Raw genomic sequence first — 26696 nt, 5'->3', positions numbered from 1 at the left:
TCAACTAACATGAGCAAAGTCATTGAGGCACCCGAAATATTTAAAACTGTATTAGTGTGCCTAATTTAAAGAGCATATAATGCACAAATAATTTACAGACCATGATGTTTCACGTTTTACTGTCAATTCACTAACGAGTAGTTAATTAAAGTTGATTAGTGTTAGGAACAAGAAGCTACTGGTTTTCATTCAAAAACCTTGGTTCCAGTCCGAATCTGGGTATAATGCTGGGTAATCAGTAATTTACAATGTTTGCCTTAGTGTCCTGATCCTTCTAAGACACCCATTAATAATGACCTCCTTCCTACCCTGTGCTGTGTCTCGTCTCATCTCTTCTCGTCTCTCCTCTTCTCTTCTCTTCTCTTCTCTTCTCTTCTCTTCTCTTCTCTTCTCTTCTCTTCTCTTCTCTCTTTTCTTTTTAAAGATTTATTTATTTTATTGGAAAGGCAGATATTTTTATTGGAAAGGCCTTTCCGATAAAATAACAGAGAGAAGGAGAGACTCTCCCTTTCCTTTCTTGAGAGCTTCCTCTTCCTATCCAGTATGTTCAAATTCTGTCCTACTTCAGGCTCTAGAATGTGCTGAATCTTCTGTGAGACCTCCCTAATTTCTCTAAGTATTCTTTTTCAGTATTTCATAAATAGCTTATATCATCTCTCTGAGGGAACTTGTGGTTTTCAGTATCGTACTTGTGGTTTTTTGTCCCTGTATCATACCTTATACTGATTTTCCTCCTGAAAGAATCAATAACTTATATATCCATTTGCTCATAGTACATATAGCACATGAGAGATGCACGTACAAATATGGTAAAAGGGAGATGCTTGATAAAAATCAGTGAATAAAGAAATGAACACATAATCAATTGAAAACTTTTTAAAAGTATAGTTTCTAACCATAGAGACTGCACATTTGCTACCCTTTTTGTAACTATTTAGGAAAGAGAGCCTTTAGGGTGTCATTTAAATGAAAAAATGAAGGGACTTGATAACAAGAGATTGAAGATACCTCAGTAACAACAGAAGACCAAGATGCTAAGATGTAGAGTAATGATGAGGTCTTACTCTAAACATTCAGAAAGGATGGACTGAGATTTTTGGATGATTTAGAAACAACTTTCTATTTTCCTGTTATTGTCTGAGAAATGTAGAACATTCAGTAGTGAAGGAATATTTTCTGGAAGTTGTGGGCTGGCTGGTCGGCAATGCGTGAAAACGAAGCATGTGGCTGGGGCAGATGGGAGAATGTAAGGGCAAGAATAAAGGCAGAGGAGGAACCGTGGGTGTGAGCCGTTTCAGAAAAACACCATGAATGAGAAAAAGAGAAGGTTGGTTGAATTGATGTCAAAAAACAAACTGTCTAATGTCATTATCCTTATGGTGTGCATTCACGAAGTACACAGGAAAAACTTTTAGCCCAGGTAGGAATTCTGAAAAATTGGTCCCACTTTTAATTCCATCCGTTCAAAACTGAAAATTTTAGAGGAAAACTTTGTTGGTGTTCATGCCTAAAATTTTCATACTACAAGGTCATTGCAGTGAATTAATCTACTGTCTCCAGGTTATGAATGCAGTAAAACTAGGTAACCCAAATCTCCAACTTTTCCAAAAATAATGCAGCTTAAAACTTTCATCTATGTTATCAAACAATTTTTACCATGATTTGTCTCCTTACTTTTTCTAGGTCAATTAGATGCACAGTTTATTCTATACACTGTACAGTTCCCTCCTTGTACCATCTCAAAATGCTTACATAAATATCACCTTTGCTGGCTCTACAACTCACCCTGAAATGGTGGATGCCTTTGAAACTTTTAAGTACTCAGAACCTCATCTTAGTGCTTTACTTTGTACATCAGTGATTTTATAAAATCTGGGGGAACTAATAGAACCTCACCCGGTTGGTGCAGACTACTGTATTGGGTAAAGGAAACTCATAGATTTCCCCAAATCCCATTAATTCTTATACTAGCAGGTTTTCTTCATGTTAAAGTGAGCAAGCTTATTTGTTTGAAATTAACACATTTCAGTTTGGTGTAGCCCACTCTCAATATTTCCAAGAATATTTTAGGACCCAGTGCTCATGGTATAATCTATGTAAATGTAAATGCTGCCTAGAACTAGAAGCAAAAATGACTTTACTATATGGGCAACTTGATGATTTTCTAAATACTTTTAAATTTTGAAATGAATAGTTGAGTGCATTGAGTACTTCAAACTTGACCACTCTGTAGGTAAACTGAGATAAACAAATTGTGTAATAAAGGCAAAGGTATTTTATAGTTGAAGGAATTATCACATCTAAATTTTAATTAAAAGGAAAGTTAGAAATATTGTGTGATACTCTGAGAAAAACTGATGGATATACTGGTATATCTCACTCAGCAGACAATTGCATACACCTGTGTATCTACATCTCTATGGGTATTTAACCAGTTCCCATCAATTTTACTACTTTTCACAAGATGCTCAAATTCAACTTCCGTGGCCCGCCATCCAATTCTTCTGTGGAAATATTTTTTTTCACATCTTTCTCCCTCCTACCTCTTTCCCCCCACACACTTATGGCACTTATGGTATGTGCAGTTTTGCCAGAGCCGTGTAACGGCAGGGAAACACTGAGAGGATTGCGTTTCACAAGTGTGGGAATGAAAATCCTTCCCAATGAAAACATCTGTGTCTGTTCAAGTCATGCCCAGTTATCCCCCAAAAGAAATGTTCTGATTAACTTTTTTAAGTCTTAAGATAGCAGTTTGTGTAGCAGATCTAATTAAGAAGTTTATGTAACAGATCTGCGGGCTTCTTTTTTTTTTTCCCTTCTTCAACTGGGTTCTTTGAGCTCAGTTTGAGTGTTACCAGCTTTCACTATGCAACGGCCAAGTGCTTCCCGGGCTGAGAATTATCAGTTTTTGTGGGATACTATTGCTTCCTTAAAACAATGTGAGCAAGCTATGCAACATGCATTCATTCCGGTAAGGAAAATTTACTCTTATTTTCCCAGCAATTTGAATTTTTCTTTCTATCCTGTATGTGGTGCTGTTAAAGATATATCTTCTCTTTTTCTTGTTCAGGATAAGTATGTTTAATTTTACTCTGTTTATAATCTGAATTCTTACTAGAGGCAAAATATTGATTAGGGGGGATGATAAGCAGTGGTCCAAATACACACCTCTCCCTGAGGACAGCAACATGTATCAAAGTTAAGGCAGAATATTGATATCCTACATATTGATCTTTGAAACAAACTGCAATGTATGTGTCTTGGTTGCTTCTCTCAAAGCTACTTAGAATTGTTTGACTATATTGGGCTTGCTACATAGACCAAAACCAGAATATTCTTAAATTTCTGTCCTTGGTCAAGTAAAATTCATAATAAAATTTCTTTTGAGGAGGATCATTATTTCATCAGAAAAATAATGAAGCTATATGTATACATTTATAAACATGGTTGATAGGAGTATAGAGATATGTAGAGGGAATTCCTGAGTGTCAGTGTCGTTGTTTTTATATTGTAGAAATGTCCATGCTTATAACATTTCCAATTAGAGGAGCCACTTTGACTGTATTTGATAGACTGATGGGAAGATTGGACATTAGAGTAATTTTGGACTGAGTAAGAATAAAAGGTTGTTTGATTACATTAATAGATTATATTTTGAAATATTACTAATCAATTAGAAATAGAAATCCATTCTTAATAAATTATTTGGAACCCCTTATAGAAGAATTGCTTCTGACGTTAAAAATGCAAGACAATACATGTGCTTCTAGGATAGCTGTAAGAGATATTCCCTGGAGTTCAAGTGTGATTCAAATCACTAGAGTTAGACATCACACTTTTTTTTTTCATAATTTGGGAATCACCCTCAGTTTTCAAAGCTTGCTGTATTTGAAGTTCTTCTAATTACATCACTAAGTTCCAATTGGACCACTAAGCTCAACTTTATTTAAGGACACAGAATTTGCAAGGAGTTTAAAAAATGGTGAGAAGCTATCTATATCCTGTTACTATAATGATTCTACTTTGGACTGGAATCCAGTGTCTATTATTTGCCTCTCCTATCTCAATCAAACTTTTATTTCTTTCTTATCAAGGAAAGCATACTATTCCGGGACCTCACAAATTTTTCCTTCATGGATTCTTTTCTTTCCTGGCAGATCATTCTTTTCTCCCTTGGTTCATTTTACATATCTCTGATTTATTACTTACCATGTCAACAGATGTTTTCATCCCACTTTTTTGTAACTTCTCAAAGAAAGTTGAAAGTATAAATAATTTATTGGTTTATTTCCTATTTTTCTATCTTTAACCCCCTGGCTGCTCTCAGAGTCTTCTTTAATAGCATATAGATAGTACTTGTTTGGTGAACAGCTGAGAGATGACAATAGACCAGCATGTCTCCAATACCAAGATTTCCGGTTAATCTCTGACAGTCTTCATTACCGGCTTTGTTTATTTTGATTTTATAAAACTATTTCTAACCAAATACCTATAAAGAAAGTAGTAAACAGTGACAAGCATTGCAGTGGGTGGTGGTAGAGACAGTGTTGCCTTAATTGAGGGGCTAGATCCTCAAGGGAGAGGATAATCCTGGATTGAATGCCTGTAGTACATGTTCTGAATTTTCCCATATGCACAGAGATGCAAAAACATACTCAAATCACTGTTCAAGTATAGTTGATTTTTGCTTATCGAGCCTTTAGCAGGAAGTAATAAGAGTTTTCCAATCATCAAATTTCTTATAAATATTTAATAAATATATCAATGTGTTATTATAATTTTATGAGGACTTCTTTTAGAAAATATGTATTGTAAACATAATATCACTTAAAGATAATTCTGCTTAAATTGAACCTCGGAGATTGACCAGGCCACATCCAGGGGCTCAGAAAACAATCCAGATCTTCCATTTGAGTGTCAGGGATCCAAATACTGCTGCCTTCAAGAATACACATTAGCAAGAAGCTGGATTATCAGAGCAGGAGCTGGGACCTGCAGTAGACACTTTAGTGTGGGGCATGGGCATCAATTTTCTGCATCAAACACCCATTTCCTTCATGTGATTTTTATATATATGCAGATTTATATTTGTACATATATATTTCACAAAATTCACTATACATATAGAGCTGCTAGATAGATAGATACAGATATGTATGATTTTTGCTTTGTGATACCCTTGTTTGTTTATGCTATCTTAAGAAATTCTAAATACATATTCTATCATAGTAATTCTATTATACTATATAATTCATTATACTATATCATTCAATCAAGCCTATGATTTAAAATAAACATAATTGCCATTCAAATCTAATTATTTTAAATAAATAATGTGTAGAATTATAAAATATGTTTTCATACCTCATCTTAGGAAAAAACTGACCTGCAAAGTTTTTAAGCAGAATAATGCTCTTCTGTGGATTACTGTGACAATGTATTGCTAAAATATCATCAGAATTAAGAGCCACCTAAATGATCTGGTTCTTCTCTTAGACACACGATAAGCTATAGATCACAAGTAGTTTCTCAGTGCAATTCTGTGGACTAATAATAAACCTGACATAAATCTCAAGTTACAATACAATCTGTTCCCAGAGAACCTTCCTATATAGCCTAAAATCCGCATTACTAAGGGGAAACTTAAAGCAGTTGCTACCTGGATAATGCTGCTCAAAATAAGTCCACAGAGAAGTAAGAAACTGAGGTTATCAAATCATCCAACGCTGCACGGTCTGATTTCACAAGCCACATCATGCTCTGTAGTGATAAATCTAGAGTCTTAACCAGGCTCATATCCTAAACTCATGAGGTCCAAGTACCAAAGAGCAGCACAAAATTTCCCACATCTTTGATAGTAAGGGTCTGGCCAAAGTAAAGCATCGATATTTACTGAATGTCCGAATGGTAGAAAGCTTTCTCACGAAGTCCTGTAGTTGATCACATACCTGTAGCTATAAGAGAATCATTTTAGACAGTATCTCTGTTTATCAGACAAAATAAGAGGCTTGTTATTTTTTTTAAAGATTTATTTTATTTTCATTACAAAGTCAGATATACAGATAGGAGAAGAGACAGAGAGGAAGATATTCCATCTGATGATTCACTCCCCAAGTGAGCGCAATGGCCATGTGCTGCGGCGAATCAGAAGCCAGGAGCTTCCTTCGGGGTCTCCCACACGGGTGCAGGGTCCCAAGGATTTGGGCCGTCCTCGAGTGCTTTCCCAGGCCACAAGCAGGGAGCTGGATGGGAAGTGGAGCTGCCGGGATCAGAACCGGCGCCCATAAGGGATCCTGGCACATTCAAGGTGAAGACTTGAGCCACTAGGCCACGGCACCGGGCCCAAGGCTTGTTATTTTTTATAAGTGAACACATACACTTGTAAAAACAGCTCCATGCTCCCACCTCTTAGTAGGTTTATAGATAAAGATAGGCTTGTGTTTTTATTGATTTGTTTGTTAAACTAGTTCATTTGCATCTTATGAAGCCCCTGATAATGGGTCAATCCCTATTCTATGCACAGGTAAATGCTTACAGATGAACCTCTAATTTATTTGTGAGCTTTTTCACTTTATAAGAGGAGCTGCATTGCCCCTTGATCAAATGATGCCACACTTTGTCTTGTTTCATTGAGCAAATTTGATTTTTCATATGCTGCTACTTACTGTATTTGGCTTCTGTAAAGATACTCATGCTGGAATTTAGTGGGTTCTCTCTCTCTCTCTCTCTCTCTCTCTCTCTCTCTCTCTCTCTGTGTCTCTTTTTTTACTGTGCATACTGCTTCTAAACTTTGAATTCCTTTGATTCAAACTTCAAACAGTGGTTACTATAACATTCGTTTACTTCAGAAAAAAAGATGTTTTATCCTGAGGTGAATATCATACAGAAAAAAAATCAGTAAAGCAGGAGGATCACTGATTGAAATTCCATCCATAGGAATTTTCCAGTGAGCACACAAATCATGTTAGGACCAGATACAAAATGGCAAATGTCTGCACTATTCATGTATTACTACAAGTATCCACAGATGTATCCAATATTTATCCAATACTTATGGAAGTGTATCTCAGGTGAATTTTGAAGTAAAATAGAATTTTGATGTACAGTGAGGTTGGAGAAAGAATATATTCCAAGGACTGGGAACAGAAAAGACTGGTATAAAATGTGTAAATGTTTCCATTTATTTATCTTACATTTTTATTTATTCAGCTAGCCAATCAATATTTATTAAATACCAAATTTTATGCTTTGTCTTCTTCTATACACTTGACATATATCATCTCACTCAGTTCTGTCGATAGCCTTCTGCTATAGCCGCTACCATCTCCATTTTACAAATAAATTTAAAGAGACAAAGTACCTTCCCACACTGCACAGCTGATAAATGGAAAGGATATGCCTAGAACTCGGCATTTAACCTCGAAGTCCGTTTTCTTAACCATCTCAGCATTTGGATAAAAATCCATTAAAATCAAAATATCTGCAACATGTATAATAGAAACAGTAAATACTGGATCATGCAAACCGTGGCAAATGCAGGCAGGAAGAAATAATCCTTTTAAATGGAACTAGAGGCAAGTATGTTCCAGGAAGATTGAGATGATTTTAAAATAGGGAGGTGAGTATGAAAGAACTGTTGCAAAGGCGGTGGGCCATGAAATAAAGCCTGGAATGAGGCTACATTATGAATGCTCCCAAGTAATGATTTAATTCTGAGAATTAGAGAAAAAGCAAAGCCAGGAACAGTGAGGGTGAGTGCTTGGTAATTCATTTGAGGGCAGTTCTGCAGTTGCATCCCCAAATCAAAACAGAATACCTTAAATAATTATGGTACACAGATGAAGGCACTGGATCCTTTAGAAACAATCTCCAGCGGAGAAACTGTCTTGTTTGAGAACTGATGATACACACAAAGAAAATATATGTACAAATGTAGAAGAAAGAAACAAATACAGAAAGAATGAGGATATAAGAAAACTAAATGGTTCCAAAGAAACACTCTGTGAGGAATGAGTCTAAAAGAACTGGCAGCAGTTGGCCATGGTTTCCTGAGTAGGTGGTCTACCCCACCCCCGTGACCCCTGCCCTTGTAAACGGAGCAAAGTCACAATTTTGTTTTCAACACTGCAAGTAGCTTTCTATTCCTGCCACCAGAAAGTCTTAAATGAAATGGAATAAACATGAAATTACCCTATTATTGTTATCTCCATTGTAGAGAATTAGAGTATCAAATGTTTTGTTTAGCATATATCCAGCAAGAACATAAGGAACTTGGGCCTTTGCCTTCATGCCGTCTTGGTACTACTATTGTTTCTTCAGCACAATCTCCCTGTTTTGTAATATAAGCATCGAGCAGGTTTCTTTTATTTTTACATGCCACTGTAGATGCTTTATGGAAAAGGACCTCATGTTTCTTCTCCTTCTACTTCTGCAATAACAAATGCAATGCCTCAAACATTTTGCTTGCTAAATGAATACATGGGCTGATAAACGCATTCTCAAAATCTGTAACTTCTGTTCCAGTATGACTTCCATGGACTCTGTTTCTGGTTCCCGGATGTCGAGTTTGAATCATCATAAGCTTAGGTCAGCTCTAAATAGCATTTGTTCAGTAATGACTTTCAGTCCTAGTTCATGACGTTCAAGTATGTTTTGTCCTTTTTGGATTCTAAATATTACTTCACTCATCAGCCTCAATCATGTTGGATTCATTTCTCTATTTCATTCCTCTCAACCTCACTTTGCATTTTTGCCTAGTAATACCCCAATTTTTAGTCTATTTCCTTGTCAAGATTCTGAATAAAGCTATAAATGGAATTTCTATTAGTATAGAAATAATGACGGCACTTAATCTATGAAGATGTTCAATTAAAAGGGGAAAAACTATACCCGAAGTGACCTGGATAATTGCAACAGCTTGGAACTTGCACCAATATTTGCAGATTGCTGGTAAAATAGAATGGAATTTTTACTTTTGTTTGAGGACAAAAAGGGAAGAGCAAATTTTCTTCATTTTCCTCTCATGTAATTTGCATTTTCTTTGGCTGCTATTCTAGTGATTCCTATGCATACACTCTTGGAGTCCATGAAAAATTAACACCAGGTGCAGGATGCCTTCCCTATATTCCAGTATTGCTCATTGTAAAATGTTTTGTTGACTCACTAAAATGAGATATAACATAGACTGCTATTGTGCAACAAAGCCCATGCTCAGTTTCTCTGGGAAATTACACCCACTGCAACCACTACAGAAATTGCAAAAATAGGACCCAAAACTTGTTACAGGAATGTGAAAAAGACAAATGTTTTGAGTGAATGATAGCATTCTTCCTGCTGTAGCAAAACAAAGTAAAAACAAATCCATATATCAAAACTTTAAGTGAGCTACTGTGAGATATGGACTATTTTAATTTTCTTTATCTGGAGGATATTTAGGAACAATGGAATATCTAATTTTTTTCTTGTGTAGAGATCAAGTAAAATAGCAATGCTTTCGCTATTGCTGATTCTGCAATTGCCACTACTGTGTATCTTTCTTATTAGAAATGTCAAAGAAGTATAAACTGAATTATTTTCCATTACAGTCTTAAGATAGGTAAGGAAGTTTTATTACCCTAATAGATTTATGTGAAAATTAAAGTTCTGAAAATTAAAATAACCAGATCAAAAATGGTTCCATAGTAATATGTAATCTCCTAGGACCAGAATCTTAGTCTCATATATTTTTTGTGTCACTCGGTGTTTTAGCTTCTTGAAAGACCTAGAATTTTTTTCTCTATGAATTGCTTACTTGAGCAAATTATTTAAATTACTTGAGCTTCAGTTTCAGCCTCTGTAACATTAGATACTATTCAGATGGTTTAGGTGTTTTAGGGTTTAATGAAATAATGTGTTAAACCTATCATAATACCTAACCAGAGAAAGTCACCTTACTAACATTATTGTTTTAATATCTGCTTCTATTTGCATATCAAGGAGGCACATTTGATTTTTTAAATAATAATTTAGTCTCCATGTACATATGAACAGAAAATTTTAGAAAAGAATTAATCAAGTCATATTACCATAGAAGTGAAGGGAAAATCCTTAAATCCTAGGCAGATAACCCAAATATTATACTTTTTAATTGTTAATTCATGATATTCAAAATTAGGTTAGTATTAAAATTAAGCATCATACACTACTCATTTATAATTGGATATAACCTTACAAATGCAAGTTAGAGAGTTATGTGATCCACAGAGCCTTACCTAGCCCTAGAAAATTCATTTGGTAACTCCAATTGCAGGGTTAGGAATTCTATAACATAAAAGTGTAAGATGTGAATGTTACTATCAGCTAAATGTGCCTAAGGAATAATCATAAGGTTTGAAGTGGCAAATATTAAATTCATAAAGAAAGCATCATTTCCTTCATAGCTGGTTGGAGAAGACCTTTATAAAACAAATGAAGGTTCCAGTGTGATTCAGGAGGACGCCAGGAGCACGAGAGAGTAGCACCTCTCCTTAGGACTCACTGGTTTACTCTGCAGACTCTGAGAGTCCTCCTGAAGCAGGAAAGTCTTCTTGCTTGTTCTTTTTCTCCCTTTCACCTTTTTCTCCAGCAGTTTTCCTGTTGTTCCTCTAGTTCACACAGTAGATGATATCCTTCCATTCTGAACTGAAATTGCAGTACTATGCCAAGCCTGGTAGGAGATAAATCTAACAAGGTGGACTTTTAGTTAACAAAATAACAGAGTAAGGAAACCACCGGAAAACAAGGAAACCAGAAGTATCATACACGTTGCCACCCTGGGAAGTGAAGACAGCTGTGGGGCTAGGAACGGCTTGGCATTTCACACTCAGAGATTGTAAGCCCTTGGCTTGCGGAACAAAGAGTTCATTGCCAATGTGATGACAATGTGCACACACATCTGTAGAATATTTCTTGGCACTAACAAAAGTCAGCAGTATTTAGTGAACCTCTATTTTACTGGTCCACTTTCACATCTCTTCATCTGTTCGTTCTACATGATTTTTTCATTGGAAATAATTTCAAAAAGAATACTAATTTTAAAGAAGAGTGGGAAGGCTGGGGAAGAGGGAAATGAGCAGATTCATGGCCATTATCAACGTTTAAAAAAAGGGAAACTCGAACTAAAATGCTTTCTACTCCATTCTTCCTGAAGCTTAATTCAAATGCCATCTTTTAGAGGCATTGCTGGAAATATGCACGTGACCCACATTATAGACTGATAATTATTACACAGTAAGCCAACTCTTCGTAACATTTCTTCTCAAACATGAGAACTATTCTATTCGATACTACATATTATAAGATTTTCTTCCTATTTATTATGTTTCAAACTTTAAGACTATAACTAGCATCAAGCTATGATTATTAGCAGGAAAATAATATGCAATAGGTGATTTTTGTGGAGTTAGCACTTGTAGATAAAAGGGAAAAACAAAAACTGAAGAATTTGGAATAATTCTCAGATCTGCGTCAAATCTTTTAGACTCTTCAATTGAGAAGGGAATTCTTTTCAGCTGATTATATAGTCTAAAGAACAGAAAATTAACTAATTAACAAGGCAAGAAAAATAGTATCAGCTTAAAGCAGGAGGATCATAAATGGATTTTTGTAGTACCTCTTCTAAATCTCACAGGATTTCATCCTTTAGCCAGTTCTTAGAGACAAACTAACATAATTGTTGCTTATCTAATTTAGCATTTGCCTATCATTTTCACAGACCTTTCTTAACATCATTTCTTCTTTCTGTTCTGAAAGGTATAATTGAACATCTCTTTCCAGAATTCCCCAGCAAAGTAAAATTAGCACGAGTGAAAAATCAGAATCTAAATGAGAAATGAACTGCTGGAATTCATCCATTTCACTCTTTATTCCTTAAATATAGAAGCGAGTTTTCTTCTCATCCTAAGTTCTTAAACTTCCCAGGTCTGAATCTGAGAGTTCATGAATTCCAGTACTAGCTTCCTGATCCTAATAACATGTTCATTTGACTGGAGTGTGACTAGTTCCAAGAAGACGGAGTTCTTGACTTTTAAACTATCTAGGAAACCAGATCACTGCATTTAAAATAACATAATGCGTTATTTTTATGTTAAGATAGGTAGCTGTGAAGTAAATAGAAAACCCATTAATTGTTAACCTAATTATGGAATGTCAAATATGTAGTTTTGAGTATGTGAGTCTTTGAGGCTTTATTTTTACATTTATCTGGAAATTGAGAGAAATGCTATAGATGCCATTTTACTTTTTTTCATGAACCTTTAATTCTTAGCTAGTACCCAAATTTTGTGCTTCATTCCATCTCTCTAACATCTCCTGAAATGTACATACACCAGGAAGTTAAGTAAGGACAGGTATCACTGCCAGCTGCCATCTTTCCTCTTCTATATAGGGTGGTGATAAAACAAGAACCATTCTAGAGTCAAGACGAGTGAGCCTTGGCTCCCCTATTTGTTAATCTACTTGCTTTGGATAGCTTGTGCTGTAGTTGTTGACTCGCTTTATCTTTGGTCTAAGTAGAATTGGAGTGTGTAATTCATAGAGTTGTAATGAAGAATAGAAAAAAGTAAGCAAACAGTACCAGCATATGGTTAACATAAAGGAGTCTTTTTGCTTATAATTTTATTTAATTTCCATGTCATGATTCACAATAGCATGACAGATTCCAGATGCTCACACATGGCCATCAACAGGCAGTGTGGTACAAGAGCCTGTCACCAGGCAACAGCATTGTCTTTGGGGATTCTTCCCTTTCTTACTGTTGCTTTAATTTTATAGGTTAAAAATCTAATTAGCAATAATGTTTTGGGTCTATGTTGTATGGCAAGCATTGTGTAGGTGGAGATGACTGGTGAAGAAATAATATAAAATCAGATGCTCCCTTCAAAACAGGTAGATTGAATTTTTAGCAATGAGACCCAAGTATCACATATCTATCTACTAAATATCCACCAACATGAATTGAAAAAAGAGGTATTCATTAAAATGTTAGACTGTAGTACTTGTACGTGCTTTTTAAACTTAAAATTCAATGTGAACTCAAGAGATATAAATAATGAATGTGATGGATATACTGAGTTCTGGAGTGATGACTGGAGAAGCTTTTGTTGAGGATCTGAGATTTTGAATGTCCTTTCAAGGTATAATTTGCTTATATTGGCAACAATGGGGATTATAATTGATTCAGAATGTGGAAAGAAGAAACAAAAGCTAGACATTGTGGTAGGCATGGCCATGCTGTATGATTGCAGCAGTGAGAATCCTTGTGTAGTGAAAGAAAGGGGAAGGAGGGGAGGAAATTCAGTTGCAACCATTTATTAATCAGTCATTATGTGAAAGGCCTTATATTTGTGTATTATAGGAAAAATGGCCTGTAGAACCAGGTTATTGAAAATTTGCTCATAATTCTGATACCTGAATCTGGGAAACACAACTGTATTGACAAACTTACAGTTCTTTGGTATCTCGGCAAGAAGCAACACATGGAATCCACATGTACTTTTCCAGGAATAGCACCAAATGAAATAGAGGAATGATTTGAGTAGGTCTGGTTAATGTGAGTGTGGGGTGCATTCACTTGCCCACATCTGAGATTTGAACTAATGATTGTACTTTTTGTGGGGTCTTCAGGGAACATTTGCATAAATATAACAGTTGGATTTGTAAAGGCTCAGAGTGAATCAGAGGAATTTGAGGTATTGCTGCTTCATAATGAAATGCAAGGGGTTTAAACAGCCAGAAGACCTGGGTTTGCATCCCAGTTCTGCTTCCTTTTAGCTGTCTGTTTTTTGAGAAATTCACTGACTCATCCTGAGCCTTTGTTTTTATATCTACAAGCAAGGGAAAATTCCACCAGTTCTTCTGGTGTTCTGTAAGGAGTAAATCATAGAGCACAAGTAAAAAGCTTGCCATAGCCGCCAGACACAATGGGTACTTCATCAATCAATAGTAGTCTTTTGCCCCCTTCCTATAGGTAGTAAATAATCAAGTGTACATGGGTATTTTATAAATGATTAAGCACAGTATTGATGGTTCATATGGTTAGCAAACATTTGAGGTTCAGTGTTGATGTACAGACATAATATTGGGGAACTATTTATTTCAGCCTCTCAGACTAAATGCAAGGAATTATATAGCAAAGGTCAAGGACGGAGGTCCATAACATTTAAGGTGATTTCCATTTCACAATCAAGTGAGGAAAAGAGATGTCCAGCTCAGTTTGCCTGAGTTAAGGTAATATCCATGTTCTAAGCACTATTGTATTACCTTATATTTTCAAGGCAGATCAAACAGAGATGATCCATTTCAGTTCCAAGTGAAAAGATCCTAATAATGAATTTTGAACTGTTGCTCAAATCATTTAGGCTGGGTTATGCAATAGAGTTCAAGATACTTACCAGATTTTCATAGGGTACAGAAATAAATGTTTTGTGTTGGTTAATAGTACTAGATATAACTCTTGGTCCTACTAGAACCATTTAGATGGCATTGGGTATGTTACTTAATATCAGTTTTCTGATCTGTAAAGTGAAAGTAGTATGAGGAATTTATTATATTATTGTTATTGTTATTGTTATTGGAAGAATTTAGGCAAGAAAGTTTTGAACTCACGTCAGAATGAATCTTTTATTCTCCTTTCCTATTTTCTGAACTAGACTGGCGGTAAGTTATGTAGATAACCATCCATGTATATATAAAGTGCCAAGAGGGGGACAAAACTTCAACCTCTGTCAGAGTTTCTTTTAAAGATTTATTTATTTACTTTTTTTTTAAGATTTATTTCTTTTTATTGGAAAGATGGATATACAGAGAGGAGAAGAGACAGAGAGGAAGATCTTCCGTCCGATGATTCACTCCCCAAGTGGCCGCAACAGCTGGAACTGAGCCAATCCAAAGCCAGGAGCCAGGAGCTCTTCCGGGTCTCCCACATGGGTGCAGGGTCCCAAGGATTTGGGCCGTCCTCGAGTGCTTTCCCAGGCCACAAGCAGGGAGCTGGATGGAAAGCAGGGCCACCGGGAGTATAACCGGCGCCCATATGGGATCCTGGTGCATGCAAGGCGAGGACTTTAACCGCTAGGCCACCCCACCAGGCCCTATTTATTTACTTTTTATTGGAAAGTCAGATGTACAGAAAGGAGGAGAAACAGGAAGATCTTCCATCCAGTGGCCACAATGGCAGGAGCCTGAGCCAAGCTGAAGCCAGGAGCCAGGAGTCTCTTCTGGGTCTCCCACACAGGTACAGGGTCCCAAGACTTTGGGCCATCTTTGACTATTCTCCCAGGCCCAAAGCAGGGAGTTGGATGTGAAGTGGTTTGCTGGGATTTGAACTGGCACCTACATGGGATCCCAGCTCATGCAAGGAGAGGCCTTTAGCCACTAAGCTCTTGTACCAGGCCCTCTTTCAAAGTTTCTCACTTGAGACATTTTGCTGCAGCTATTGCCCTAAGTCAGTCCTCTGCTAGCGAAGATATTAGCACTCATGAGGAAAACTTACTCAGTGTCCTTTCTTAATTATTATTTCAAATATTTAATTATTTTCATTCATTTGAAAAGCAGAGTTCATATCACCCACTGGCAAATCTGAGCACCAAGAATGGAGTATGGGTCGGGCTAGGTTGGATCGCAACACAAGCCAGTTCATATGAGGCCCAGGACTGGGGACCGATGGTCTAGGCTAGGCTGCAGCCCCCACCAGCATGAGCTAGAACTGGGGGCCAGGCTACAACACCCACTAGCAAATGCCATGGTGAGGCAAGCCATGCTATACTGAGTCGCAGTACCCAATCAGCACACATGAGACCAAGGAGGGGAGGGGCATAGGCCATTAAGGGGCTGTGAGGGACTCCCCTGCCAGCCCACCACTCCCACTGGAAAGCATGAGTTGGGAAGGGAGCAGACCAGACCAGGCAGGGCTACAACACCTGTTGGCCTCATGTGAACTAGATTAGGGAAAAGCCAGGCTGGGTTGACTGTTCCTACTGATACGTGCATAAATCACAGTAGGAGTGGGAGGGTTGGGCTTTGCCACAGCATCAACTAGCAGATGCTGGCACAGGAAGCAAATTCAGTCTAGTTAAACTGCAGAACCACCTAGACAGTGCAAGGTCATGGAGTAGGAGTAGGCCCACTACGGAAACAGTGGGAATCTCCCTCTTGGGTTGCCACTCTGACTGGTGAGCATAAGAACCAACACTGGGACAGGCACGGCTCGGCAGAGAGTGGTACTTAATGGTACATGTGTGGGCTGAATAGTGGGGCTAGTTGGATTGAACTAGGCCTCAATGCCCATTGACATGTATGAGAGCTGAATGGGATAGGGGACAGACTGAACCAGGCTGCATACCGCCAAGTCCGAGGACCAGGGCAAGGAGTAGGCCTGGGGGGGTTATTGTGGGAAGCACCAACTAGGCTGCAGCCCCAACTGGTGTAGGTGAAGGCTGACTGTGGTGTGCAGGATTGGGCTGGGCTGAAACATGCATTGGATTATGTAGAAGACAGAGCTGGTGGCAGAACTGACCCAGCAATTGCAACCACCAGCAGGTACATAAGCTGATTAGGATGACGGACTATGCCGGAGCATGTATAGGCAGATACACACAAGAACCAGGTCTAGGATCACCTCAGATGAAGTTTATTTGGGGATTCCCCCCAACTGAATCACTGAACTCAGAACCCCAACCATGGAGAGAACAGTAGGTTCCAACTGTGGAGTGCATCTGTCAGAGCTAGGCCTCCTCAGTGGCTTAGATGAAACAGTGGATGGCATATGCAGGTGCACATGGAGGATATGGAAGTACATTAGAGTCTGCAGAGGACACCTGGTACCATAACAGAGGACTGAGAACAGAAAAAATTGATCATCTACTCCAGCCAAGTGTTGGCAGTGAATATCTGGGCAAATGGAGATTCAAAGATGAACTCCAGAATCAGTAGATTTTGGAGGGATTTATTCATGCTTGGAGTGGCGAAATCGGTAGTGATTTGGAACTGTTGAACTGTGAAAACCTCTTGAACAGGCTGCTCAAAGAATGCCCCATATTGGGGACCTGGGGTGGTATCCGGTTGCTGTCCTCCATCCCAGGGTACAGAGGCGTTTGGGAAGCTGGATGTGGCTTCTCTTCTTGTCATCCCTCTTCCCCCAGATACAAGAAGGGAAAAAAAAAAGAGAATGTGGAAATGATAATCTCACCCACCTTTCTGTAGTCCTTGACCCTTATCACCCTAATCAACTATATAAAAATCATGAAAAATAAACACAATTAATATAAAAAAGAAAGGCAGAGGAAGGAAAGAGGGAGAAAGAGTAAAAGGAAGGAAGGAAAGGAGGAAGGCAGGAAGGAAAAATAAGAAAGCAATATATTTGCTGATATATTCCTCAAATGCCTGCAACAACCAGGACTGGACCAGGCCAAATCCAGGAGGCAGCAACTCCATCCAGGTCAGTCGTGTAGTCAGCCGTCTGACCCGGCTACTTCAGCCATCATCTGCTTCTTTCTGGTGCACTTACGCAGGACAAGGCAGGACAGGAGAGGACACTGAATCAATAGTGGAGGCAGAACTTCATCCCAGGCCCAACAATATGGAATGCAGGCATCCCTAATCTAACACATGGCCGTTTACACCTGCCCCTCACAAGTTGTTCTTGCTTTGGTTTCCTTACTTGTGAGGAAGTTGTGCTATGATACTACAGAGCAAAGGCAAATTAGTTAACAGGTTCAAGCTACTTGGTAATGGTACTAATGAACCTCTGGAGCCAGGTTTAATAGTCGTGCCCAACTGATTAGTCTTTTGGTTGAAAAACATGAAGAAAACAAAGTCCAAGAAAGCAAAAGCGAGCCAAGAAAAAAGAGAGAGAGAGAAAAAAAGAAACACAGTCATAAAATAACCTGGTTTTATTGAGTTCTATTTTGTTTTACACATATTATTTTTCCAGTCGACTTTCTGAGAAATAGGTTAAACAGAAAATAGGATTGTCCCATTTTTAATTGGGTGTTTCAGGAGATTAAGGGACCTAGAAACCCTCTGAGAGCTGGGGAATTGAATCTGAGTCAATACAAGGAGAAATATCTTGTCAGACTGTGAAAGAAAAAGTAGCAGCTTTTCAGGCACTTTTTAGGCAGAAAATAACTGCATTTACTACATTTCCTGCATGTCCAGCCTGGTAGCCTGGAAATTTTCGGTTAAAATATTAGGAGTGGTGCAAACATGGAGGTGCTTTGAACCGTGAAGGCAGTGTAGGAGTGAGGGGGAGTGAGGTCTTCCCTCCACTTCTTCACTCTGCAAGTGGCCACGAAGTCTAGGCCTGGTCCAGCACAAAGCCAGAGCCGGGCACTTCTTTTGGGTCTCACACATGGATTCAGCAGCCTAAGTATTTGGCCAATCCTATGCAGTTTTCTCAGGCATGTTAGTACAGACCTAGATTAGAAGTGGAATAGCTGAGATGCAAACCACTACTCATCCGTAGTTCTGGCACTTCAGGCTGCAGCTTTGCCAGCTATGCTACAAAGGTGGCCTCTCTTTCTTCCTTTTTAATGGGAACAACAATATTTCCCGTGGAACATTGTGAGACTCAAATGCATTGATTTGTCAGAAAGTATTTTTCTTAATACTTGAAACATAATCATTCACTATTGACTTAACACATTATGGTTATTCTTGTTTTAGCATTATAGTATCCTCAAATTTTATATTAAATAATGTGTACTCTCAGTGATGCCAGTCTCTGCCTCCATCTCCATTTTCATATTTATGAAATCAATGGGTAGAATAAAATGTTCCTTAAGGGCCCGGCGCGATGCTGTAGTGATTAAAGTCCTCGCCTTGAATCCCATATGGGATCCCATCTGGGCTCCAGTTCTAATCCCGGCAGCCCTGCTTTCCATCCAGCTCCCTGCTTGTGGCCTGGGAAAGCAGTTGAGGATGGCCGCCTTGGAACCCTGCACCCATGTGGGAGACCTGGAAGAGCTCCTGGCTCCTGGCTTCAGATTGGCTCAGCTCCAGTTGTTGTGGCCACTTGGGGAGTGAATCATCGGACGGAAGATCTTCCTCTCTGTATATCCGCCATTCCAATAAAAATAAATAAATCTTTAAAAAAATGTTCCTTAAGATACCAGCTTTGAAAAACATAAAGGTCAGTGATTCTATATTTATTCTTGTTTACTTCTTCTTCTCTTACACAACTTTCAATGTCTTTTATTTTTAAAAATTTATTGTTTTTACCTGAGAGAGTTACAGAGAGAGAATGAGAGGGAGAGTTAAAGCTCTTCCACCTGCTGTTTCATTTCTCAAATGGCTGTGGCAGCCAGAATTAAGCCAGTTTGAATGTGAGAGCCAGGAGCTTCTTCCAGGTCTCCCATGAGATGCAGGAGCCGAAGGACTTGGGCCGTCTTTGCTGCTTTCCCAGGCCATTAGCAGGAAGCTGAATCTGAAGTGGAATAGCCAGGAGTAGAAACAGTTTCTATCTGGGATGCCAGCACCACAGGTGGGAGATTAGTATGCTGTGCCACTGTGCCAGCCCCAGTATGTCTTTAATCAATGATTGATGAAACAATTTCTGTAGAGCATACACGAAGAACTACTGAGTCAGTCAGTCTTAGAATGCCAGCAGCCTTTTTCTACATCATACCTCTTGCAGGCCTGCTCACATGATGCTCTGGAGTGTCAGTCACTTGAACAAATGTGGAAAGAAACCAGTGGTTCTGGGCCACAGCAGCCATTCATTTGGCCTATTTTGCCCCTGCATTAGCTTGCTTTCTACTTGCATATCTCAAGTCAGTTGAAATCCTCGAACAATTCCTAGCCCCATCACTGTTAGTATTTGCTAGTGCTTGTTATGTGAGTATCACTGCATGAACTCATGGGACTTCCCGCTGATTGGGATGTATTTTTCATAGATAAACTTCCCATGGAGTGTTACTTGGCTTATTAGCTACTATTCCTTCCTGCCAATACCCTGCCAGAGGAGGCTCCCTTATTGTCATTGGCTTGATGACTACCTTGCCACTTATGTCACAAGCATTTCCAAGATTTAGCACTTAACAAATATTGATAAGTATCTGCAATTTCAAATTCAAATAATTTGGTGTGGACAGTTAGGCTGGTGGTTAAAAAATGGCTTAAATGCCGTGTCTTACATCCCACATTGGAATACTTGCAGCTCCTAACTCTAGCTTCCTGTTAATGCAGACCTGGGAGGCAGCAGTTGGTGGCTCCAGTAATTACTAACAACTTGGGAGACCTGGCTTGCATCATTGACTCCTGGATGCCTACCTGACCCAGGCCTTGCCATAACAAGCATTTAGCAAATGAACCAGAAAATTGAAGCTTGCACTCTTTCCCTTACTCTCTTCCTATCCCTCTCTGTGTGTTCTTCTGTCTCTTAGATAAATCAATAGAAATTGGTTTTAAAAATCAGAAGTTTATTTGAAAAGGTTAATTCATTATGATTTGTTAGCTATATTTTCTGTGTAATAATCACCAGAAGTAAATGAGTATAATTAAATTTGACTACAATATAAACATATGTATCATTTTGTTGAATGCAGGGATAAAAAAGTGGCTTATATTCATGGATAACTTGATCTAATAATTTGATTTGTATTCTCTTAGTTTGCTTCTTCACTGTGTTTAGCCTAATTCTTCCCTCTTTTCATAGGTTTTTGCACATGGAAGACATCGTAGTATATTACACAAATGGTGCTCTTATAGTTTTGATCATGCAAGAAAGATTGATTTTCTCGTTTTTTGATTTATGACGCAGTTTCATAGGCTCTGGGATTCCTCACCCTTCCTCAGACTCTCCCCCCATGTTGGATTCCTCCACATCGTTGCAATAGAACAGTTCATAACCAGTCATGATTCCTTCATTGAGGGCATGGACCATGCAGAGTGTCCAGCATCTTATTGTCCAGATAAAGTCAACAAGTTTCATTGGGAGACCATCCCTGGTCTGAAAGTAGAGCTGGCTGAATATCATCCCCTCCAATCAAAAGCCACAACACAACAACAACAATTTACAGCATCATGGAGTTAACTGACATGCATTGAGTAACCAATATGTTAGAAAATGCAAATTCTTAACCACATTCTATGACTACTTCATTGACATTTCAATTTTAATTTCTACACAACCGGCTGAGATAAACCTTAAAATGGTGATAGGGTACTATTCAGCTGTCTCATGTCTATTTTCATTTTTATATTTAGGAGCTTGTAGTATTGAAGCGTGAGTTTTACTGAACTTGGTGAATTTTAGGATAGTCCAAGCAGTCTTATAACTGTAACAAGGCATATGTTAACAATTAAGGTGCAGAACGGTTTTAGGAGAGGTGTGCAGAGAAATATTCAATACCTTAGTGAGGAGTAACTGATCTTTTTGTCCTACCTAATAAGGTATATGGTAGTCCAAGCTGATTGTTTCCTGTCTGTTCTAAGCTTTCCTTATTGGTCTCTGTCTATCTGATCTAATTTTTGGGGGGGTTGGGGAGCTCCAGAGCAATCCTGATGGTCATTGCAATAGAGGATGGGGATCCAATGTTGGAACTAAGTAAGGACCAGAGAAAATTCCTCTCCTGGGTCCTGAAGGAAGTTTACTGTTCTTCTGTTTCTGCAGACTGCCCAGAGCCCCTGGCTGTTGTTCTGATAACATTAGATCCTGTGAGGAAGTATCTGGGCTTCTTCCATCCCATGTGGGAGGTCTGATAGGGAATGGATGACCTCAGAGTTCTCGGCCTCTGAAGGCACTCCAATTCCCCATTGTCTCCTTGGAAGTTGGGATGTAGTCCTTGGTACCCATATTGATAGTCCTTGTCCACTCTGGGGTCCCCCCCTGCTTTGTGCATCTGACCTCCTGTTAAGAGGCTGTCAGAATTGCTCTTGGATCCCACTGTATGTCTTTATAGTTTTTGCGAATGTCTAATGCAGATTTGAGTCTGTTGTCTGTAAGTTACCTGTTACAATCTTGATAGGTTATACTTAACATCTTTATCACACACTCTAAGAAGGTGGAAGATTTCTCTGCTCTTCCGACTCAGTGCGGAATAACATAGGGTATTAAAGCATATCATAAAAATTTAAAAAAAAATTTTTAAAGGGGGGCCCTTTGCCTTAAAGGCCCTTGCCTTAAATCCCATTTGGGATCCCACGTGGGTGCCAGTTTTACTCCGAGCAGCCCTGCTTCCCATCCAGCTCCCTGCTTGTGGCCTGGGGAAGCAGTCAAGGACAGCCCAAAGCTTTGGGACCCTGCACCCATGTGGGAGACCTGGAGAAGGTTCCTGGCTCCTGGCTTCAGATTGGCTCAGCTCCAGCCGTTGCGGTCACTTGGGGAGTGAATCATCAGACAGAAGATCTTCCTCTCTGTCTCTCCTCCTCTCTGTACATCTGGGTTTCCAATAAAAAATTTAAAAAAAAAGCATATCAGGCTTTTTAGTTCTTTGATGTAGATCATAAGCAGTCTGACTCTGATTGATTGTTGGTTCATTCGTTACTTCACAATATCTTATTGCATGTGAGATAGGCTGTTTGAGGTTGAAATAATATCACAATTTAGAGGTCTTATTTTTTGGATTAACGTCATTTCATCTTAAATTAAGGCAAACATGTGGCCAAATAGGCCCAACTGGAAACCATTATGCTAAGGGAAATGAGCCAATTCCAAAAGTTTAGATACCACATGTTTGCCTTAATTTAAGAAAGATTGATTTTCTTGAAGCTTTATAATTTCAGAGAAGAAAACCATTCCCAAATTAATATGAAGGTAAAGCTTGAAGTTTTAGATTAAAGAAGTTTTGGTTTCCTCTCTCTCTCTCTCTCTCTCTCTCTCTGTCTGTCTCACTCTCTCTCTCTCTCTTCAGATTTGTCATGAATCTGAAGTTAGTAAAATTTTGCATATTGAGAAGACACACATGAATCTGCTTCATCACCAGTTGAACTTAAGGGTCCAATGAAATAGGATACCTAACATGAAAACAGAAGTTCTATATGGAAGAATAAGCAGCGTGGAGGAAAAATTTGGCGGGAACTGTCCAAGTAACCAAAGAATTTGGTTTTAAGACTCAGAAACCAAACTAGATCAAATTAATCCTAACTTCTCAGGACTGCAAAATGAAACAAGGAAACAGGAGCCAAGCTAAATTAAGAGATTAAGAACCACAAATTTGTGAGAAAAGCTCTCAGGGGTCATACTTGTGATGCAGAAAACTCCAGATTGTCACCACCTTGATTTTTTATTCTCTGCTAAGAGATGGTCCATTTTGTGCTTAACAGATTTTAAGACAATTGTGTGAAAACAGTCTGGGAGGCTCAGGAGCAGAGCTACTGAGAGGGTTCAGAACGTCTGCCATGCAGCCTTGGCTGCCCAGGCAGTGTTACTCTGAAAAACCCAGCCTGGCTTCTTGGTGACACTCACAGCAGGGAATTGTTATGGTGATCTGTGTTATGGATGAGGATACTTCAGACATCAGACATGTCTATTTTGAAAGAAAAAAATATATATATATGGGTTTCAAAATTTTTGTGCCAAACTAAAACTACTTTTAGTTGGTTTTTCCACACACTTTCTGCATTACCCCTTTGTATATGTTCACACAATCTACACATGATTTTTTTCATGCATTTTTGTTGACTTTCAAAGCTGTTAGTATTCACTGAGACTTCTACATCTTTTTAATACTGAGAAGCAGCAGTGAGCTTTCCACATAACACAAACTTCCCATAACCTACCTGGGGTACATCAGAATTAATGAACTCTTCATTCTGCAAGTAAAGAACTAATAATGATTACTGAATGAAGAAAATGTAATATACATACATATACACAATGTGCTGTTACTCAACCTTGAGAAAGAATGGAATTCTGACTTTTGCCAAATAAATAGATAAATATGCAACTAGACGTCATTATGCTTAGTGAAATAAGCCAGTCCCTAAAGATAAACATCAGATATTTTCTCTGATATGTGGTACTTAATGTAGCATATCAGAAAAGTGTAAGAATACAGCATCATTTTATGATTTCCTTATTGTTCTCAGTATCTGGGACCCCAGCACCCATGTGGGAGATCCACATGGAACTTGAGTCCTCTGGCTTCAGCCCAGCTCCAAATGTCACAATTATTTAGGGAGTGACCAGCAGATGGAAAATCTCTGTCTCTGTCTCTCCCTTTTTCTCTGTCAAGTAAATAAGTCCTGAAAAATTTAAAACCCAAAAATACAGAGTTAGGCTTCTTCAGATTGTGCTTAACTTGCAATATCTTGGATGCATCTCTGACTTTCAGGATAGTTTTCGCTTTGCTGTCATGTCCTGTGATGCTAGCACGGGGATCTCATATCACTTTGGGATTTGGAGATAGAGCCACCTAAATGCTGGGATCCTCCAGACAAAATGAATTTTGATGTCAGAAAGGCCAGTGTTCAATATCAGTTCTGTTTTTCCTTGAGCTTCACTATTCTCATCTATAACACTGTTCCATCAATATATTTTAATTCTGAAATCAATGTGGATAGATAAAGATATGTAGATATAAATACATAGATACATAGATGCATAGATAGATGGGGATACTTATATGTACTTAGTAAATGGTAATTCACTGTCTTTGGCATAAGAGGGTTTCTTAGAACACATGATTATATCAGGCCTCTTGAATAGCCATTGCTATAGCATGAAGATATCACAAACCATCAAATGTGTATCATTACAGTCTATAAATACTTATCGCTGATATTTAAGATTGATTTAAAATTTACAGTTTACAAAGTACATTTGAATATAACTCCTCGCTGATCTTTAACCTTTAAAAGTCACAATACAGAGAACAAAGGAGTCCAAGAGAATTATTGGGCTCTCCTGGCTCCCTCCCTGACCTCATCATACGCACAAAGAAGTTGCTGAGCTCCAAGTAGAACAATCAGAAATTTGCTGGACCAACCTTAAGCCTTCTGATTCCAAACCTTATATCCTTTCAACTGTACCCCAGGCTGCTGAGGAATAGCTACTACCCTCAAGGACAAGGTCCACTGGGAACTGTCCATTCCCAAACCTTCTATTTGCTCACAAGATACTCATGAATATGAGTACTATTTTGTTCACCAGCCATGTAAACATAGAGGCCAAGATTATGTTCATCATCTGCAGTGTTTTGGTTAACACATGAAATTTTAATGTGTAAAACCTGCAGAATTTCCATTTACTTTATCATCTGATTAAGATTCCACAGCCACAAATTGACATTAAAATGTTGTTAACTCTGTTAACTCCAGAGGGCACAGCTAATGAAATGTCCGAAAAGTTAAGCACTTGCTAAAAGCACCGTGTCGTATAGGACAGCTCTCAATTAATCATTATGGGAGTATTTCTTCTATCTAAATGAAATCTGTAATTTGAGATGGAGATTAAAGATCCTTTGGGGGATGAAGGGGAAGTTGCTGTGAAAATTCCTGAAAATAAAGATAGGTCTACTCAATATTCATAAAGTCAGATTGCTGATGCAAATAGAGATTGTAATCTTTGCAATCTTATTTTCAAATGTCTTAGCTTGCAGCACTCCCATAACATTTTCATACAGATTTCCACTTAACTTTAAAGGAAGTTATTGGAAGTTGTATAGTGTTTATTTTTTTAAAGAAGGAAAGTTTAGAATATTCAATAATATTTTCTGGCATCTTTGAGTTTTTTATTTTAATCTGAAGATTTCAAAAATATATGGACAGCAGTATATGAATGACAAAGAAAAGGAACCATACACAGTATGAATGAAGTAAATAAGCCTACAAGATGTTTTTAAGAAGTGAACTAAATCTGCAGTCATACAATGTGGATTCAAGATGCAGATTAAAGAGAATGTTATAAATATTGGTTTAAATCTTATTTTGTTTATTTGTGGGAGAAATGAAATTTCAGTAGAATTGTGAATTTTAAATCTCAGTTTGCTAGAAATCCTTGCTGCATACACAGCCCAAATCTTTACCTCCTACCTTGTAAGAATGCAATGTGGAATTTAGGATAAGATGAATGCAAAAACCAGTGAATACTTCATTGTATTTTGTGGTAAATATAACAAATATTTTTCAAGTGTTAGCAATTATGGTGACCCCAGCCATTTCCTTTATCCTTCCAGATTCCAAACAATGCCAGTGCAGCTCTTCAGAAAATGCTCCTTTGTTAAATAAAGTAAATAGAGTCTGTATTATAATAGGCTTTTTGTCATTGAAATTTTTTTCTGCTTATCTTTTGTAGGCCAGCCCTGCTCCTATAATTGTCAACACAGACACTTTGGACACTATTCCGTATGTAAGTAGCATTCATTTTCATCAAGATTTTTCTTTAAAAACCAAAGTAGAACACAATCAGTTGAATTTGAAATTTAATGTACCAACCTCAATCTAGATATCATGGAATGATGAGGAGAACTAGTTCTGTGAATTTTAATTTGTTATTTGCTAAGGAGTGGCTTAGTTGGGAAAATACCTTCTTCATTCAGTGTGATAAAAAACACTTCATGAGGAAAAATGAAATTATTCCATTGGAATAATGTGGATTTGATAGTTCATCGTTCAAGTAAACATGGATAAATTTATTGGGGTTTCGTGTTAGATGACCACTCAAATCAATGTCTATCAAGTGCCTAGACATGAGTATCTGATTAGTTACTATTTGATGAATTTTGTTGGACTCTGAGTAAGAACCC

At 38.1% G+C, this 26696-nt stretch overlaps 1 protein-coding gene across 3 annotated transcripts in view; it reads left to right on the top strand.

Moving 5' to 3' along the window:
- DLG2 (discs large MAGUK scaffold protein 2) overlaps nt 1-26696 on the top strand; it is a 746421-nt gene that overhangs the window by 31583 nt on the left and 688142 nt on the right. For all 3 annotated transcript variants that reach the window (XM_058663676.1, XM_058663675.1, XM_058663674.1), the window contains exon 2: nt 26246-26299. In XM_058663676.1, the coding sequence (XP_058519659.1) occupies nt 26246-26299 (54 nt within the window). The remainder of the gene's footprint in view (nt 1-26245; nt 26300-26696) is intronic.

This window comes from Ochotona princeps, chromosome 4 (genome assembly GCF_030435755.1).
Source record: "Ochotona princeps isolate mOchPri1 chromosome 4, mOchPri1.hap1, whole genome shotgun sequence".
Lineage (NCBI taxonomy): Eukaryota > Metazoa > Chordata > Mammalia > Lagomorpha > Ochotonidae > Ochotona > Ochotona princeps.
This window is presented reverse-complemented; position numbering and strand designations above follow the sequence as displayed.